At 42.3% G+C, this 19,195-nt stretch overlaps 1 protein-coding gene across 2 annotated transcripts in view; it reads left to right on the top strand.

Annotated features, from left to right (window-relative positions):
- LOC124622061 (Bardet-Biedl syndrome 7 protein homolog) overlaps positions 1 to 10,459 on the top strand; it is a 148,118-nt gene extending 137,659 nt beyond the window's left edge. For both annotated transcript variants that reach the window (XM_047147634.1, XM_047147635.1), the window contains one exon: positions 10,137 to 10,459. In XM_047147634.1, the coding sequence (XP_047003590.1) occupies positions 10,137 to 10,270 (134 nt within the window). In that variant the 3' untranslated portion in view covers positions 10,271 to 10,459. The remainder of the gene's footprint in view (positions 1 to 10,136) is intronic.
- The last annotated feature ends 8,736 nt before the right edge of the window (positions 10,460 to 19,195 follow it).

The following is a 19,195-nucleotide window of genomic DNA, read 5'->3' on the forward strand; positions in this document are numbered from 1 at the left end:
ACCTTCCACAGGTCCCAAGTGGAATGATGGTCTCTCTCTCTCTCTTTTCTTTTTTTTTTTTTTAAATGAACACTATATGAAAGAATCATTTTACAAACACTCATTTACTAAGTTCTATTAGTCCACTGAATTTACAATTAAAAACTGTTTTTTTTATTTATAAGGTAACAAACATATAATAGAACTACTACAATACTTACTTACAGTGAACATATCACTTCACTGAAATGGTGCAGAAGTTAGATTGTACTTACACACACACACACACACACACACACACACACACACACACACACACACACACAAAAATCAGTTGGTTCTACTGAGAAATTCATATCTGCTGTACTAAATTTTTTTTTATTTTAGCCAGGAATAATTGTAAGTGACAAGATGCAGAACCCTTTCTTATTACACGAGGTCTTGTGAACTGTTTTCTGCACTTGATGTGCAGTAGCCAGTAACAACAGCCTTGACCAGTGATCTGATGCAATCATCTGTTGTCACACCCTTTTAAGGGAAGATGCAAATCAGACCAAACAAATATGCAGCAGAAACTACAATTAATCCAAAATACTAACATAAGTAATGCACTTATATGTGAATGTACCTTTCCCAGCACATACTGTTGGCCGTCAGAGTTCAGCTGGGTGGCAGTGTTAAAATACCACAATGTTCTGACAAGTCTTGTAGTCATCATCTTTTTGTGGAGTCTTCAATAAAATTCTTCAGGGTATCAGACCGCATCGTCATAATTTAAAATGCGCCAACGTTTCGGCCAGCGTTGCAGCTAGCCTTCATCAGGGCCTTACGTTAACTGCTAAATGAACACACTTGATTCCTTAAATAGCTGCACGAGAAAACCGTGTCGTTACTTGATTGGCTGTAAAGGGAGGAGGAGGAGGAGGGGTGAAAGGTATGCTTTATTGGTGTTTCCTTTATTATCTGTCATTGGCTGAAATACCTGTTTTCTATTGGTCTTTATATTAATCCACCCCATTGGAGGAGACGGACGAATAGCGAACAGGTGCTGGCTGTGACGTCACACTGTTTCCATGCTGTCCAGAAGCCGGCTGCGGCGTCCCATTGCTCTGTGCGCTCGCGACCACTGCGGCTCTCCGCGTGTCTGCATGGGCCGCCACGGCTCTGCCGCCGCTCCGTAGCCCTGCTATTGCAGGCAGCCAAGACCTTGGAAGCTTGTACCCATCCTCTCTATTCATGTTGGCGGGTCTTTTGGCTATTTCTATCGCCTCTCTAATCTTTCTTTTGAAAGTGAGAGGCTGTTTCGCCAGGACGCGGGCTTCTTGAAAAAATATTGGTTTCCCGCACTTGTCTCGGTGTTCCGCCACTGCTGACTTAGTGTGTTGTTTCAGGCGGATATATCTTTCATGTTCCGAGAGCCTTGTGCTAATCGGACGTCCCGTCTCACCTATGTAGACTAATCCACACGCACAACCAATTTCATACACGCCAGCTGTGTGTAGTTTGTCAACTGCATCCTTGGTAGAACCGAGCATGTCTGATATTTTGTTTCTGCTTCAGAAAATTGGTTTGATGTCGGCTTTTCGTAGAATTTTGCCAATACGTTCGGTGACCCCTTGTACATATGGTAACACAGCAATGCTCTGTGCCTCCTTCTCCTCTTCCCTATTAATCTTCTCCCTTGTCGACATGGTGCTGTCTATCATCTGCTTCCCATAGCCATTAGTTCCGAAGATGGACCTGAGGCGTTCAAGTTCTGTCTTCAGATGTTCTTCGTCGCTTATCCTGTACGCTCTCTTCGTTAGCGTGTGCAGGGCGGACTTCTTCTGCGTGGGGTGATGGTGGGAGGAGGCGTGAAGGTACCTGTCCGTATTGGTTGGTTTCCTGTACACTTTGTGGCCAAGTTTACCATCAGGTTTTCGATAAACTTCCACGTCGAGAAAAGGCAGCACCCCGTTCTTCTCTGTTTCCATTGTAAACTGAATTTTCCTATGCTGTTGGTTAAGGTGCTTGTGGAAGTTCTGTAACTCCTCTTCTCCGTGGGGCCAGATGACGAAAGTATCATCGACATAGCGAAGCCAACAATTTGGGCGTAATGGTGCGGACTGGAGGGCTGTTTCCTCAAATGCCTCCATGAAAATTTCTGCTGCGATAGGCGATAGGGGTGAGCCCATAGCTACACCGTCAGTTTGTTCATAAAATTGACCTCTCCACTTGAAATAGGTGGTCGTCAGACAGTGGCGCACAAGCTCACATATATCAGGTGCCACGCGTTCTTCTAGGATGTTCACAGTATCTGACACTGGGACATTCGTGAATAGGGATTTGACGTCGAAAGTAACCATCAGATCTTGGTCCGTAACACGCATTTCCTTTAGGAGAGACACGAAGTGAGTGGAATCCTTAACGTAGGACTCGGTTTGGTGCACTAGGTGTCGGAGCCTAGGTGCCAGTTCTTTCGCTATGTAATAGGTCGGCGAATTTATACTGTTTACTATGGGCCTTAAGGGGAAGTCGGTTTTGTGTACCTTCGGTACACCATATATCCTTGGTGCCTGTGTCACTTGCGGGATGAATCTTCTGGCCTTGTCGAAGTTGATTCTAGAGTGCTTGAGCAGTGCCTGCGTCGTTTTGATTACCTTGGCCGTCGGATCTCCCTGAAGTTTCTTGTAGATAGGTTCTGCGAGAATATCTTCCATTCGTTTGTTGTAATCAGTTGTGTCCAGGACTACAGTGGCGTTGCCCTTATCTGCCTGCACCACTACTAAGTGGGGGTTGTCCCTGAGTTCCTTGATGGCACGGTATTCCTCAGCGTTGATGTTTTGCTTCGGTGGCTTTGCTTTATTCAGAACTCTGACCGTTTCCTGCCGGATCTTCTCCGCCTCGGCCTGTGGCAGATGACGTACCGAAGCCTCTACGGATTCTATGATATCTTCTTTTGGAACTCGCTTAGGTGCGACTGCGAAATTCATCCCCTTGGCCAGAATTGCTGTGGTTGCTTTGCTCAAGGTGTGGCTGGAGAGGTTGACCACTGTCCGTCGCCTGTCCAGCGTCAATGTTTCGTCCGTGGCTTTCTGTTGTAGTTTGTCGTACTTTCTCATCTGTCGGTTAGTAATACTATTGCTGGTCCTTGATGCCTGCTGAAAGGTTAACCTGTCGACTTTATCCCAGTCTTCCATCTGAAGTTTTCCGGCCAGAAATAGGTGCAGATCACACAAATTCCTGTTGTGAGCATCGAGACTTATGCGGATGTGGCGGATCCTTTCCCGTAGCAATGCTTTACTGGCTTTAACACAGATATTCCTCGCCTTGTTCGTTTTTATGTGAGACGTCAACCGCAAAGAATACGGCACAACACTCGTGTCTCTGCATCTCTTCAAAAAAGCAAGGTCATTCAGCAGTTTACATCTTTTTAAACGCAGTGCTTCTAACTTCTTGATGTTTCCGTGGATTTCCTGCCCATACAGGTTGGTTAAATGTAAGCGTAGGCTTCCGCGGCCGTTGTCTTCTTCAATAAAATTCTTCAGGGTATCAGACCGCATCGTCATAATTTAAAATGCGCCAACGTTTCGGCCAGCGTTGCAGCTAGCCTTCATCAGGGCCTTACATTAACTGCTAAATGAACACACTTGATTCCTTAAATAGCTGCACGAGAAAACCGTGTCGTTACTTGATTGGCTGTAAAGGGAGGAGGAGGAGGGGTGAAATGTATGCTTTATTGGTGTTTCCTTTATTATCTGTCATTGGCTGAAATAGCTGTTTTCTATTGGTCTTTATATTAATCCACCCCATTGGAGGAGACGGACGAATAGCGAACAGGTGATGGCTGTGACGTCACACTGTTTCCATGCTGTCCAGAAGCCGGCTGCGGCGTCCCATTGCTCTGTGCGCTCGCGACCACTGCGGCTCTCCGCGTGTCTGCATGGGCCGCCACGGCTCTGCCGCCGCTCCGTAGCCCTGCTATTGCAGGCAGCCAAGACCTCGGAAGCTTGTACCCGTCCTCTCTATTCATGTTGGCGGGTCTTTTGGCTATTTCTATCGCCTCTCTAATCTTTCGCGAGCGCACAGTACAATGGGACGCCGCAGCCGGCTTCTGAACAGCATGGAAACAGTGTGACGTCACAGCCATCACCTGTTCGCTATTCGTCCGTGTCCTCCAATGGGGTGGATTAATATAAAGACCAATAGAAAACAGCTATTTCAGCCAATGACAGATAATAAAGGAAACACCAATAAAGCATACCTTTCACCCCTCCTCCTCCTCCCTTTACAGCCAATCAAGTAACGACACGGTTTTCTCGTGCAGCTATTTAAGGAATCAAGTGTGTTCATTTAGCAGTTAACGTAAGGCCCTGATGAAGGCTAGCTGCAACGCTGGCCGAAACGTTGGCGCATTTTAAATTATGACGATGCGGTCTGATACCCTGAAGAATTTTATTGAAGAAGACAACGGCCGCGGAAGCCTACGCTTACATTTAACCAACCTGTATGGGCAGGAAATCCATGGAAACATCAAGAAGTTAGAAGCACTGCGTTTAAAAAGATGTAAACTGCTGAATGACCTTGCTTTTTTGAAGAGATGCAGAGACACGAGTGTTGTGCCGTATTCTTTGCGGTTGACGTCTCACATAAAAACGAACAAGGCGAGGAATATCTGTGTTAAAGCCAGTAAAGCATTGCTACGGGAAAGGATCCGCCACATCCGCATAAGTCTCGATGCTCACAACAGGAATTTGTGTGATCTGCACCTAATTCTGGCCGGAAAACTTCAGATGGAAGACTGGGATAAAGTCGACAGGTTAACCTTTCAGCAGGCATCAAGGACCAGCAATAGTATTACTAACCGACAGATGAGAAAGTACGACAAACTACAACAGAAAGCCACGGACGAAACATTGACGCTGGACAGGCGACGGACAGTGGTCAACCTCTCCAGCCACACCTTGAGCGAAGCAACCACAGCAATTCTGGCCAAGGGGATGAATTTCGCAGTCGCACCTAAGCGAGTTCCAAAAGAAGATATCATAGAATCCGTAGAGGCTTCGGTACGTCATCTGCCACAGGCCGAGGCGGAGAAGATCCGGCAGGAAACGGTCAGAGTTCTGAATAAAGCAAAGCCACCGAAGCAAAACATCAACGCTGAGGAATACCGTGCCATCAAGGAACTCAGGGACAACCCCCACTTAGTAGTGGTGCAGGCAGATAAGGGCAACGCCACTGTAGTCCTGGACACAACTGATTACAACAAACGAATGGAAGATATTCTCGCAGAACCTATCTACAAGAAACTTCAGGGAGATCCGACGGCCAAGGTAATCAAAACGACGCAGGCACTGCTCAAGCACTCTAGAATCAACTTCGACAAGGCCAGAAGATTCATCCCGCAAGTGACACAGGCACCAAGGATATATGGTGTACCGAAGGTACACAAAACCGACTTCCCCTTAAGGCCCATAGTAAACAGTATAAATTCGCTGACCTACTACCTAGCGAAAGAACTGGCACCTAGGCTCCGACACCTAGTGCACCAAACCGAGTCCTACGTTAAGGATTCCACTCACTTCGTATCTCTCCTAAAGGAAATGCGTGTTACGGACCAAGATCTGATGGTTAGTTTCGACGTCAAATCCCTATTCACGAATGTCCCAGTGTCAGATACTATGAACATCCTAGAAGAACGCGTGGCACCTGATATATGTGAGCTTGTGCGCCACTGTCTGACGACCACCTATTTCAAGTGGAGAGGTCAATTTTATGAACAAACTGACGGTGTAGCTATGGGCTCACCCCTATCGCCTATCGCAGCAGAAATTTTCATGGAGGCATTTGAGGAAACAGCCCTCCAGTCCGCACCATTACGCCCAAATTGTTGGCTTCGCTATGTCGATGATACTTTCGTCATCTGGCCCCACGGAGAAGAGGAGTTACAGAACTTCCACAAGCACCTTAACCAACAGCATAGGAAAATTCAGTTTACAATGGAAACAGAGAAGAACGGGGTGCTGCCTTTTCTCGACGTGGAAGTTTATCGAAAACCTGATGGTAAACTTGGCCACAAAGTGTACAGGAAACCAACCAATACGGACAGGTACCTTCACGCCTCCTCCCACCATCACCCCATGCAGAAGAAGTCCGCCCTGCACACGCTAACGAAGAGAGCGTACAGGATAAGCGACGAAGAACATCTGAAGACAGAACTTGAACGCCTCAGGTCCATCTTCGGAACTAATAGCTATGGGAAGCAGATGATAGACAGCACCATGTCGACAAGGGAGAAGATTAATAGGGAAGAGGAGAAGGAGGCACAGAGCATTGCTGTGTTACCATATGTACAAGGGGTCACCGAACGTATTGGCAAAATTCTACGAAAAGCCGACATCAAACCAATTTTCCGAAGCAGAAACAAAATATCAGACATGCTCGGTTCTACCAAGGATGCAGTTGACAAACTACACACAGCTGGCGTGTATGAAATTGGTTGTGCGTGTGGATTAGTCTACATAGGTGAGACGGGACGTCCGATTAGCACAAGGCTCTCGGAACATGAAAGATATATCCGCCTGAAACAACACACTAAGTCAGCAGTGGCGGAACACCGAGACAAGTGCGGGAAACCAATATTTTTTCAAGAAGCCCACGTCCTTGCGAAACAGCCTCTCACTTTCAAAAGAAAGATTAGAGAGGCGATAGAAATAGCCAAAAGACCCGCCAACATGAATAGAGAGGACGGGTACAAGCTTCCAAGGTCTTGGCTGCCTGCAATAGCAGGGCTACGGAGCGGCGGCAGAGCCGTGGCGGCCCATGCAGACACGCGGAGAGCCGCAGTGGTCGCGAGCGCACAGAGCAATGGGACGCCGCAGCCGGCTTCTGGACAGCATGGAAACAGTGTGACGTCACAGCCATCACCTGTTCGCTATTCGTCCGTGTCCTCCAATGGGGTGGATTAATATAAAGACCAATAGAAAACAGCTATTTCAGCCAATGACTGATAATAAAGGAAACACCAATAAAGCATACCTTTCACCCCTCCTCCTCCTCCCTTTACAGCCAATCAAGTAACGACACGGTTTTCTCGTGCAGCTATTTAAGGAATCAAGTGTGTTCATTTAGCAGTTAACGTAAGGCCCTGATGAAGGCTAGCTGCAATGCTGGCCGAAACGTTGGCGCATTTTAAATTATGACGATGCGGTCTGATACCCTGAAGAATTTTATTGAAGAAGACAACGGCTGCGGAAGCCTACGCTTACTTTTTGTGGAGTGTCAAGATATGTGGATGCTGTAAGGTTTATACTAGTGGTGTGCTCCCCTCAACCTGGGTGTGGACAGCTGTGTACTGTCCGGCTGGTGGGCAGGACAGAGTGAGGCTGCAGTGGTGGTGGTAATGGATGCACAGTTCACATCTCTGTGTGCAATCCAGCTGTGTCTTGCAAGTTGGACGACACTAGACACGATCTCATCATATTGCTGGTAATGTGGGATTCCATGCCGCACTTAGTTGGTATCCTTTGTCTATGTTGTCCAGATTCTCATGAACCTGTATTTCAATTGCTTCTTTTATAATGCTGTGCGAGTAGCCAGTTGCTCGGCAAAACACCTTTATATTCTGAAAGTCAGAGGTGGAATCTCCCCTTATCTCTGCTATCAGTGATTTCTCTGTTTGCCCCAATTACACATGCCTGATGCGCTTCTCACAGGGTTTTAAAACACAGCACTGCATTTGCCCATTGTACTGTTGGCCTTATTCGCAGGCTGTGTTGTACATTCATTCAAGAAGAGACAAGCAAGATGTTGGAAAGTGGAGAGAGGAGGAAGAAGACAAGAGACCCATACGTGGAATGGCTCTCAGCCAAAATTGCACGGCTACTTGAAAAATCCAATATAAAAATGACCTTACAACCACTGCCGAAAACAAAGGAGAGGCGTGCCATTTTCAGAGATCCACTAAAACTGAATATACGTGGAATATTCAATATCACCTGCGAGTATGGCCAACAGTACATCGAGAAAAACACAGCATCAAATTTCGTAACTCTGATGTCAGGCATGTGTGATTGGGGCAGACAGAGAAATCAGCAATAGTGAGCAGAGCATAGCCTCAAGGGAGACCCCACCTTTGACTTTCAGAACGCAAACATGCTTTGTCGAGCAACCGGCTATTGGGACAGCATTGTAAATGAATCCACCAAAATACAGGTTCATGAGAATCTGGTCAGCAGAGATGGAGGGTACCAACTAAGTGGAGCAGAGGAACCCATGCCAGCAGCAATAAGATGAGAGCATGCCCAGCAATGTCCAGCTTGCAAGACACAATCAGAATACCCACACAGAGATGTGAACGGCACACCCACTACTCCACCACTGTGGCCTCTTCCTCCTCCCACCCACTGGCTGGACAGTATACATCCATCTGCAGCCCAGTGGAGAGGGGCAGACCAATAGTATAAATATTACAGCACCCACATACCTCAAAACTCCACTAGAAGATGATGAGTGGGACACTCGTCAAAAGGTTGTGGTATTGTAACATTGCTATGCAGCTGGTAACCCGAGGGCTTTTCACTGTTAAGTAATACAACTTTAAATAGTTACTTACCGTAAGAAAATGTTTATGAAGACAGATGCCTCATGGATTAACATCCATACTCTCAAAACCAATATGAAGTACATGGCAGAGGGTCTCAATATTATGGTTTCTTTCCATTTGATTTGTATATGGAACATGGGAAAGATGACTGCCTAAATGCTTCTTTGTGCACACTCATTGGAGTAAGGGCACTGCTGACCTTATAGGTTAACACCCTAAAACAATAATAATAATCACTGTAGTTAATTTAGTCATGTCCTTCTGTGGGATAGTTGAGATCCATCTTCAAGTGCAGGGTCAGTTTATTTTTCTTAGCATTTTTGTGATGCCTCTCTCACAAATGAAGCAGCAGTCATTTGTGCTATTCTTCTTTGCACATTCAATTTCCCCTCTTAGCCCTGTTTGGCATGCATCCCACACATTGGGCAACACTCTAGTATTGGTCGTACAAGTCGTTTGTAAGCAATCTCCTCTGTGGACCTACAACATTTTTCCAGTATCTTAAGAAACAAATTGTCTTTCATCTGCTTGACCTTCGAGCAAGCATATGTGATCATTCCATTTCACACCCCTACCAATTGTTACATCTGGGTATTTGTATGAGTTGACAGAGTGTCTATAAATTTAACCAAGTTTAGTCTGGAATTAATCCTGTTGCAATATAGCAGTTATTAGTAATCTGGCAATTTTGCCAGAAATCTGTCTTATAGTTTTTCATGCCCTTGTAAAGTTATTAGAATGATTTATCAAAATCAGAAACACTGGTCAAGATCTCATCTTGCTCTCTGATTTTCCTTTGTGCTTGTGTTGTCATGATGCAAAAAGTTGCAAGATTCTCAGCACGTGGTTGGCATTTCACTTGTTATGGAGCCTTATCATCAATGTAAAGTGACATTTTTTATTGAGAACTGTTACATCTGATAATGGCTGAAAGGCTTTCGAACAGATGAATCAATGTTATGGTGCATCATGCTTGTAAAGTGATCTGTCCAGTGATGGACACTGCCCTCAGTGTTTGAAAACAGAACCCACTGTGGTAAGTTTTTTCCAAGGACAGGTGTACGTAGAAGACAGGGAAGCACCCACGTGAATGCAAGTCATCAGCCACTTCCCATTGAGCAGCATAAACAGCAGCAAAAGAGCAGAATACAGTGTTACGCTAAAATACGTATCACCACACATGTTTACAAGGGTGGTACGTGACACGTAACTTTTTGTGTGTTTGTGTGTGTGTGTGTGTGTGTGTGTGTGTGTGTGTGTGTCTTGGTTGAAAATGGCTCTTGTGCAGGCAAAAACACAAGAATCCTCTCTGCACCAAATGCTTCAGTTCCCCTATTTTAAGTGCTCTGAACCCTTTCAGGTGGTTTGTAAGGCATTTATCAGTCTGGTTTATGACCAAAGATTCCCTGTAAGTCAAATACTGATATTGGAAGAAATGTTGCAGTCATTTGACTTCTCAGATGTATTATTAACAGCACAGTGCCTTGTAAAACAGTGATTTGAGGCACAATATTGTACTCATGCATGTTTGGTTGAGGATATCTATAAAATATTTTCACAATTTCTATTCCAGGCTTGGTCTCAGACCTTTATATCGACAGGCATAAATTTAAAGGACAGAATGTAAAAGGAAAGATTCCTCAGTTACTGGAAATCCTACGCAAGTATGACCTACAAAGCCTAATAAATTTCTTTCTTCAGTCTTAAGTGTTTTGGCATAAAATTATAAAGAACAAATTTGTTCATTGCTGCAATAAAAGAAGAAATGTGTGCATTTTAAAAACTGAGCGCTAATTATCATGAGGTTTCCGTAATATTCATCTGCAGTATTAAGAGACCTAAGCGAAATGTGAAGTTTCTTCACAAAATATGTTTGTTTTTATTTCAGTGTAATATTAGTGCAGTTGAGTATCTATTGAAATAGTTGTTCATTCAATATGAGATCTTATGTTTAAGCTAAAATATACATTGTTCACTTCTGTAATAAAGCTTCTACAAGTTTCTGAAAAATAAAAGATTTTGAAGATAACATCTTGAATATTTGAATATCATCTACCTAATCCCATGAACTGAGTGGCATTTGCAGTGGTACCTAGAATATTTGTGGGATGCATCACTTTCTGCTATCTGGTGTATAGGCAACACTGAAACATTTGTGACAAATTCTATGTCAACAAAAGGAAGAGGTAAGGTTTCATATCATGATTCAAAGCACAATCAACCTGTCAAAATTGTTTGAACAGCCGGGTGTTAATACCTTAACTGTTTGAGTGACAAAATCATTTTATCCAGCATAACAAAGAAATCCATGTAATATGTACTCTTTGGCAATAGAAATCACTAAACCTGCTAAATTTATTATATATTTCTATCATGAAATATGGGGTGGTAAATTTTCACACCAATGAATCAGGAACACAAAACCTGTGCTCAAAAACCATGAAAAAATCTGCAGGAAATTTTTAATTTCAACTTCTGTTAGTAAACATATGCCCTCAGTAGGGAGACATTTTGCATAAAAATCTACATTTGCAGCCATTTTAGCATCGGAGTCAAAAATGCTTCTTTAAGCATAAGCAAACAATCTACTCTACCTGCTGCATCTGTAATGGATGTTTCACCCACTAATGCACTCGGTCAGCTCAGTACCAAACTGGAGAGACCACTTCAGGAAACTGAGCCATGATGCAACATCTTACAGCCTCTGTGAAGGACTGGACAGCTGTCAAATAGTTCATCTAAACAGGAGAAATGAAATTACTGTTTACTGGTACTACAAGATGCTGCTTAGCTTTGGTTTATAGTTTAATGAAAGAATCACTTGAAAGTCGCAAGCACAAGTACTAACAACCCTGAATATACCTCGCCATCAAGGCATACCCACCAAACACTGTCATGTTATTCTACGCAAAAATACCTTTGACTAGTCTCTCTGGTTTAGTATTGAGATGCTGCTTTCACTTGACACTGTGTTACCCAGATTACCACCAGTTACTGTAATTGTTTGAAACTGTAGAAATAGTAGCCACATCACCTGCATCAGGATCTCCTCCAAATTCTTATTCTTCTGTGTCTTCTGCAACCTCTTCCCAGCAGCTCATTACACAATCAGCCAGAATTTCATCTGTCCTGAAACTGTACCACCTCCATGAAATTAGTCATACTGGTCTAAAAGAAATAGTCACAAATGTCCAGCTTATCCCTCTAACTGAGAAAATAATATGCTCATTCCGTTGAAGTGTACGCATAAACTGTTTTCATTGTGTTGCATATTTTCGGTAATCATCATATTTTCAGTAATCATCATATATGCGCACTGTAAGTGGAAATAATTGATATTATCTCAGCAGCTACATTCTTGAGATAATGTGTCAAACAATATTATCTGCAGTGCTCATTCTTCATTAGAAGAATCATTTCAGAGAATACAATGAGTAAAATTGGATGTAACTAAACAATTTTTATGCGACAATATATTTACTTCCATGTACGGGGTGGAGGAAAACTAGCTGTAAATATTCTTACAAATGGCTCCTTATTGATTTTACACTATATGATGTAGGGAACATTACTGTGAGTTGAACTTACCATTGTTTATATCAGAAGAGAAAATCCACAGGTAATAAATGCTAGCTGAGTGCAAAACCAGTTTGAAGCTGAGAATCTCAAAGGCCACCGATGAATATTGATAGCATTACTCATTCGTTCATTGATATCTCAAGGCTACTGATATAGAAACAAAAAAATGGTACTCATACTTATCCGAGAAACTATTATTGATATATTAATACAAGTACAATTGATTGTAGTGAATAAAGTAATAAAACACCGAAGTCTAGTTGTGTATATATTTACCGGTGTCACTTAGAGGGTTAAACAGAATACTGGTCTCAGAATGAGTGAATTTCAAATTATATTTATCAACTACATTCAATGTAAATTTTCTTCTTCATGCATTGGTTGTAAATCATCCCAAGAAAGTGGAGGTGCTTGTGAGTGAAAATAGAAAAAGAAAATTTCAAAGGCTGTTACTGTGTTTTGATCTATACAGTATAAGCTGTTGTTTCATTTCTGTAATCAAATATCCACTATTGTAACATTTAAATCTGGAATTTTAATTGAATTGCACATTGGTGCGTGACAAAATGTGAAAATAAATACAAAAATAAAACCTTTTTATTTATTCAATAAGTAGTTCTCAGCTTTATGGTTCATCATGAAGTAACAAATTTCTGAACTGCACAGGAAATAACATGATAAAACCTTTTTATTTGTTCAGTAAGTAGTTTTCAGCTTTATGGTTCATCGTGAAATAACAGATGTCAGAACTGCATAGAAAATAACATGAGACAGACCAAAACACTTGGTGATTGAGAAATTATGGTGTATAAAATTGTGTGTTTATTTGAATAAAGCGACATGGTAAATAAATTGTTATATTTTGATAATAATGTTGCAGAGCAACCCTGTTTCATGGTTGACTAATACATTTTTGAAGCTGTTGCTCAATACAGACGGTAGAAGAACCAATTCCAACTTCAACCCTGTGTCACAGTCATGATCTAGAGCGTGCAAAAAGTGCCAATAGAGCAATACCAAGGCAACACTCATAACTCATTGCCCCACAGTGGGCAGAGCCATAGCAAGGAGTGCAAAAAGTTCAGTATGACAGCACCCATTACATCATTCTACACACTCTGCGGTACGGAGTAATAACATACATGTGGCTCCACCACTCCAAGGCATAGTAATAGAAATGACAAATGCAGAGGCAACACCTCTGATTCAACAAGGGCGCATGGTCACCTAGTCTGTTACTACGATGTAATGTCCGCCTTTAAATACCCCTGTTTCAGACATTTCGTTCTCAGTTTTGGGTCATTCCATCTTGCAGTATGCATTTCAGAATGAAGAGTGGTGGTGAAAATTGTTTTATTACCTTGTAGTTGACCTTTTGTTTCATTGTAGGATATGTTGTCCGTGGTAGATTGCAGAAACACTCACTCACTTCAATCTCAAAATAACTATGCCACAGCATTATGAACCATCTAATCTGTCTTCAGATTACGTGGTTCTGCTCCTCTTTGCGTTTAATCCATACTTTCACATTAATATTGGTTACAAGCCCAGCACATTTTAGCTGCTGAGCATCATGCGTCTCTTTTAGCTTCTGAGAGGCTTGAAGACTCACAGTGGCTTTATTTAAATGCTGTATATACACACATAGGTATTGTGCCTTTATGTGTAGAATGTGGGAGGATTTAATGAGGCTGCATTTGATTATGCTCCGTGCGCAGTCGCAGGTAAGAGTCAGACACGAGTGATTTTATTGCATGCACAAGTATTATAAAATTCACGCTGCGCTGAAATACAAATTATTTATTTTCTTTTATGAGTTTAACATTTTTTAATACTTTTAGAAACTACACAGTTTAGTGCCATCACCATCACTCATCGTAACAAAACCGCTGATATGCGCCAACAGGTTGTGGTCATGTGGTCCAGTCGACAAGTCACCACCAATATTCATGCCCGACACAGAATGTATTTCATTATGTCAAGTTACATGGGGGAGGAATCCCTCCACTGTTCCACAGCTTTTTTATGCCAACAAGCGTTTCGGCATCCTCAAGTACACCAACTTTATGGGAGTTATCCATCAACAGACTGTAGCACGGTTTGGTGAACCGTTCATTAAAAATTCCCACCATCAGATGTGCTCATCCAGACCATTTTTGAGGTGCAGATGTTGCAATTCCTTACTGGAAGCAGACAACCATAAATATCCCTTATATAATTCCTGTTGTCCTATCCACATCTTGTCGTACTTTACTTCAATTGCACTGGGGTTGGATTTCAGTGAATGGTATGTGTTCCTCCATTCAGGAGGGTACACACTAATTTCAGACCCATTTTCGATCAGGAATTGCTTACCACAGATCTTGTGGAGAAAGGTGAAAGTTGGTTGACAGATGAGACCATAGCCTTTGTGCTCATCATCGAAGTTTGGGTGACTGCATGGCCTTGTACATTGTCTAGCTGTATTTCCAAATCACCTATGGTACCAACACCAGGTGAATGTATCACTCTTATTAGCATTGGTCCTGAAATTACAGCTTTTTTTCTCCATCACTGAGCCCCAATAAATTTGTAGCAAGTTGGCTGAATGAACACACTGTGTTGCTGGCTACTGCTGTGGAGAGGTTATGTGCATTCCAGAGTGATGTCTGTCTACACGGATATGCGTATACCCGGGGCCACCAACCAGTACCTCATTAACTGATGCGCATACACTTTCGTCACTTAATGTAATAGTAATTGCATCTGATTTACATGTTGAATCAGTGAGTGGCCATTCTGAAAAAGAAGAAATAATTGCTCTAACAATTGCCGCCAACATGTGTTCACCAGAAGATACAGAAGGATTGCTCACAACAGTTCCATACCAGCCAAAGCACGTAGTGACTACGAGATTAGCAAGCAGGAGTTATATGCATACACTTCGCCCACTGTAATTTGTGCAAACACAGTTCTGGTTGCAGAATATAGCACTGCAATAAGGCATCTTTCGGTACAGTGAAGTACCAATCTTTCAGTGCATGGTCAATCTGGTCAATCACATGTAAGTCCAACTATGACACTATCACTGTAAACTTGTCCAAATCATCAGTAATGTCATGTTCTTAAAATATATCTTCCACTTGTGTGAACAACAGCTTCAGTTTTGTGGACCAGAATGAATCAAGCTTTATGTCACTGGTCCTGGATGAGCAACTTATGAAGTGCTGATTATTATTGTTTGTCACAGGAAGAGGTGCAGGAACAATGTTCACTGAAGGGAAAGCCCTGCAGAGATTCATCATTGTGTTTTTACCAGGTGTGCCCATTGATCCTTCCATTGTTCATATCACAGTGCACTGAAAAATGAAGTGTACCACCACGAAAACCAATCAACGCAGAATCACCACTATCGGGGTTAGTTATTAAAATGCTTACCCCTAAATATAATGCAGAACACAGTGAGTAATATAAAATACAAATTTATTGCAAATAAATTTACATATTTACTATTGCACTAACATCACATCACATGCAGTGTAATCAATCACTTAGGCAGAGATAGCAAGTTGAGTCTGTGATACTGTTCACACTCGCTCTGATAACATTATATCCATAAATTTCACCACAATATAACGTTTTTTATCTGCCTAGAATTCATCTTTATGATTACACATTTTGGAAGACAAATAAAACTCAGATGGTGATATTCTAGAGCTGTTTATTGTAGAAGTTAAGAATCTAGCAAGTGTTTTGTTCCTCACAGTAAGCCTTATATGCTAGGTGGTCCCCAGCCTGCCTTTAGGCCGTGCTCACACTGGTGGCCGGGCTGCACCGCACTGGCAACAGTCAACGTGTTTGATATCTCTGGTGTGAGGTGGTCAGTGGAGCTTCTGCAGTAAACATATCAGATGTTCCCAACTATTTTTGATCATTAGCACGTCTGCACAACTTAAATTTTTTGTTGAACAAAGGAGAAATCCCTTCCTTCACTTTTCAAAATTGGTGGGGAAAATTTATAAGTATTGTAATGATACATGAAAATTTTTTTATTGTCAGTTTTGTTATTAAAACAGACACATACATAATTCATCTATTTCCATAGTTTTGTAGCAAAAGGGGACTAAACATCCACATTTTTGTACATCCTTTTATTACAATTCCTGTTAAAGTGCTGAAAACAGAAAGAGTTACAGAGAAGAACTTTAAAATAATTGGCAAAGTGGGATTAAGTGATCCAGGGGACAGTCCATGAAAATGCAGTTCCATTTGGCTTTGATTTCACCACAAGATTTTCTTAAACAATGTTTTAATTTCAAGACTTATGCATAGTTCCTTGTCAATGGAAACAGAACCAGTGAGCCAAGTTATATATGATGATGATGATGATGATGATGATGATAATGACAATTGTTACTTCCTGAGGAGTCTCAGGAGATCAGTAACCCCCCCCCCCCCCCTCCTTTTTTCAAAGGCAAATACTTGTAAAACTTAAAATACAAGAGCTTCTGTGTTGTGAATGGGATGCAGTGAGTTCTGTGCAAAGTTTTCCTTCAAAACAATATGCACTAATCCGCTTTACTTTGCCACCACACAATTTTTTCTTCCACTCGTATACTCCTACGAAAGTTTTTTGTTTTGAAATTTTTCTTGAACATTTTGCAGCAGATACTGAAGTGTACTGTGATTCATTCTGTAATATGAATAACCTTTTTCTAAGAAGTTTTTTAGTTCTTCATGTAAGGAGAAAAGTTGCTAAATTTTGGTCAGTGTTCATGGGATGAGTCCATAACCGTCGATTTCTTCTGTGCTCCAAAACTGAGTCACTGTACGGTCACAACAGTGTCAATAAAACAATGAAGTTACTTTTGTGTAAGATGGCTCAGACTGGCTAACAGTGAACTGCTGATGGCTCCACCTGTGTATCTATGTATCTGATTACACGTCATTGATGTACAATGAGAAGAGTACAGGTCCTATAATAACAAACCCTGAGGGACAACTGATACTGCCTGCCTCAATTTCAACTTTTCGTGCAGGACACGATGCATTGCTGGTGAAACATCTGGTATGAGCAGAACTGTTGTACTGCACTTGATGAGAATTTTAGGCTACTAAGTTTGGCAAGTAAAATGTTAAATTTGATTGTATCATAGGCTTTACTGAGGTGTAAGAAGCACATGATAGTCATCTCTTGTGAATCCATGGCAAGCTTCAGGTCAACTGTTACCTGTATTAAGGTAGAAGTTGTGCTGCGATCTTCATGGAAACCTGGTTGGTATTCCATTTAGTATGCTGTCCTTTTTTGGCAGTGGCTTATCTAAACCCCGTTTACAGACCTCAGGGTAAGTGATTGAGTGTTTGGAGGTATCTGTTACAGTGGGCCAAAAATTAGCATCATTAGACTGCAATGCCATTGTTCCCAGTAGATGGTGATCCGATACACATAACAACTTTTTTGACAATATTGTGTGATGTAATATCCGCAACTAAACATACTTTATTTTTTTGAGAGTGAAAATGATATAAGCTCAGATGGATGGATGGAATGGTGATGGTGACCGCCAGGTCTTTAGCACTGGAACAAAAATAGTAAGAGGTGAGTGATAAGTGGCAGCAAAATACACTAAACATGAGTAGAAAACAGCGTCAGAAATTAGAAGTAACAAAATTGCACCAAACCATGTGTGCACCCACACTGAAACACAGAAAGAAAGTGCCATGTCAAGATTACAACTCAGACTAAAATACTAGGAGGAGTTAAAATAACATTCCAAGTGGCCATGGCTGGCTGATCGCAGGGAGAAAAAGGATGAGCCAGTCAACTGACAACACACTAAAACCTGAGCCTCAAAGCTGAGGCCAGAGCTCAAACACATCACAAAAACCTGAAAATGTTATCCACTCACACCTCATCATCAGCTAAAATAGAGGGCAGATCCCCATCAAAATTCACTTCCTCCCTCTCATCACTATAAACATGCACTCAGTTAAAGTACAGTGTACAAGAATTTGCCTGCCACAGGCATCGCAGAATGGAGGTATCCTTTCCAGAGTAAGAAGCCATATGTAAGGGGTCAGTGGCTGATCCAAGGATCACTTCATCTTACCTGAGCGACCAACAGGAGGAATGCCGCAGCTGGATACTTCACCAACCACAGTTTATTGTTTGTCCCCTCCCAACCATTCCTCCTCTCACAACTGCATGGACCTTTGACATTAACACAGAAATGACACCCTGCAGGGGAATAGCACATTGTGTCACGTCATGTCCACTGCAGGCGTCCTTGCCAGCCCGATTGCCTTGTTCATTTCCCCGAACCCCCATATGTCCTTGGACCTGACAGAATGATAACCGCTTCCCCAACTGATGAAGAAGTACAGTTGGTCATGTACCAGCTGAGCCAACTTCTCAGATTCTGCAATGGGAGTGCACTAGGGAATCATAGCAGATGAAAAACAACATGCACTGAGCAGGTATGTATGGCTATGGCGTGTACTCCAACACCTCCAGGATTGCATGGATATATGCTGAATAAATGGTGTAGGCCTAGGGAAGGTGAATTCAGATGATACAATCAGAGAATACTAAGAAATAGCCAAGAGAGTTCTCTGTTTGGCGCCATCAGTGTACACCACTAAAACTGCGATTCCTATCTAAAATGATAAAAAACAGAGATTGAAATGAAAAATCTGGGGTACAGCCTTCCTTAAAATTTGTTACGTATAAAATAAGCTTGGGCCTCTGGAGGAACCCACGATGAAACTCTGTTCCAAGCCCAATGTAAAACATCAAAACCAGCCACACCCACCTCTAAAAGGCAAACATCCACATGAATCCTGTAGGGCCACATTGCTCATTACCAATTACTAAAAAGTCTTTCCATTGGAAGTCAAGCAATGGTATGGTATGCAGGTATGTATGACTACGGCATGGATGGCATTTTATATGCATGGTGCACCATGAACAGCCGCCGCTGTGGTGAAGTGGTGGGTCAATAATCTCAGCACAGAAGCTTGGTATGGGGCTCATTTGGAATGACCCAGGGACCAGCCGAATCCTTTCACGGTGCG

Source organism: Schistocerca americana, chromosome 7 (genome assembly GCF_021461395.2).
Source record: "Schistocerca americana isolate TAMUIC-IGC-003095 chromosome 7, iqSchAmer2.1, whole genome shotgun sequence".
NCBI classification, from domain to species: domain Eukaryota; kingdom Metazoa; phylum Arthropoda; class Insecta; order Orthoptera; family Acrididae; genus Schistocerca; species Schistocerca americana.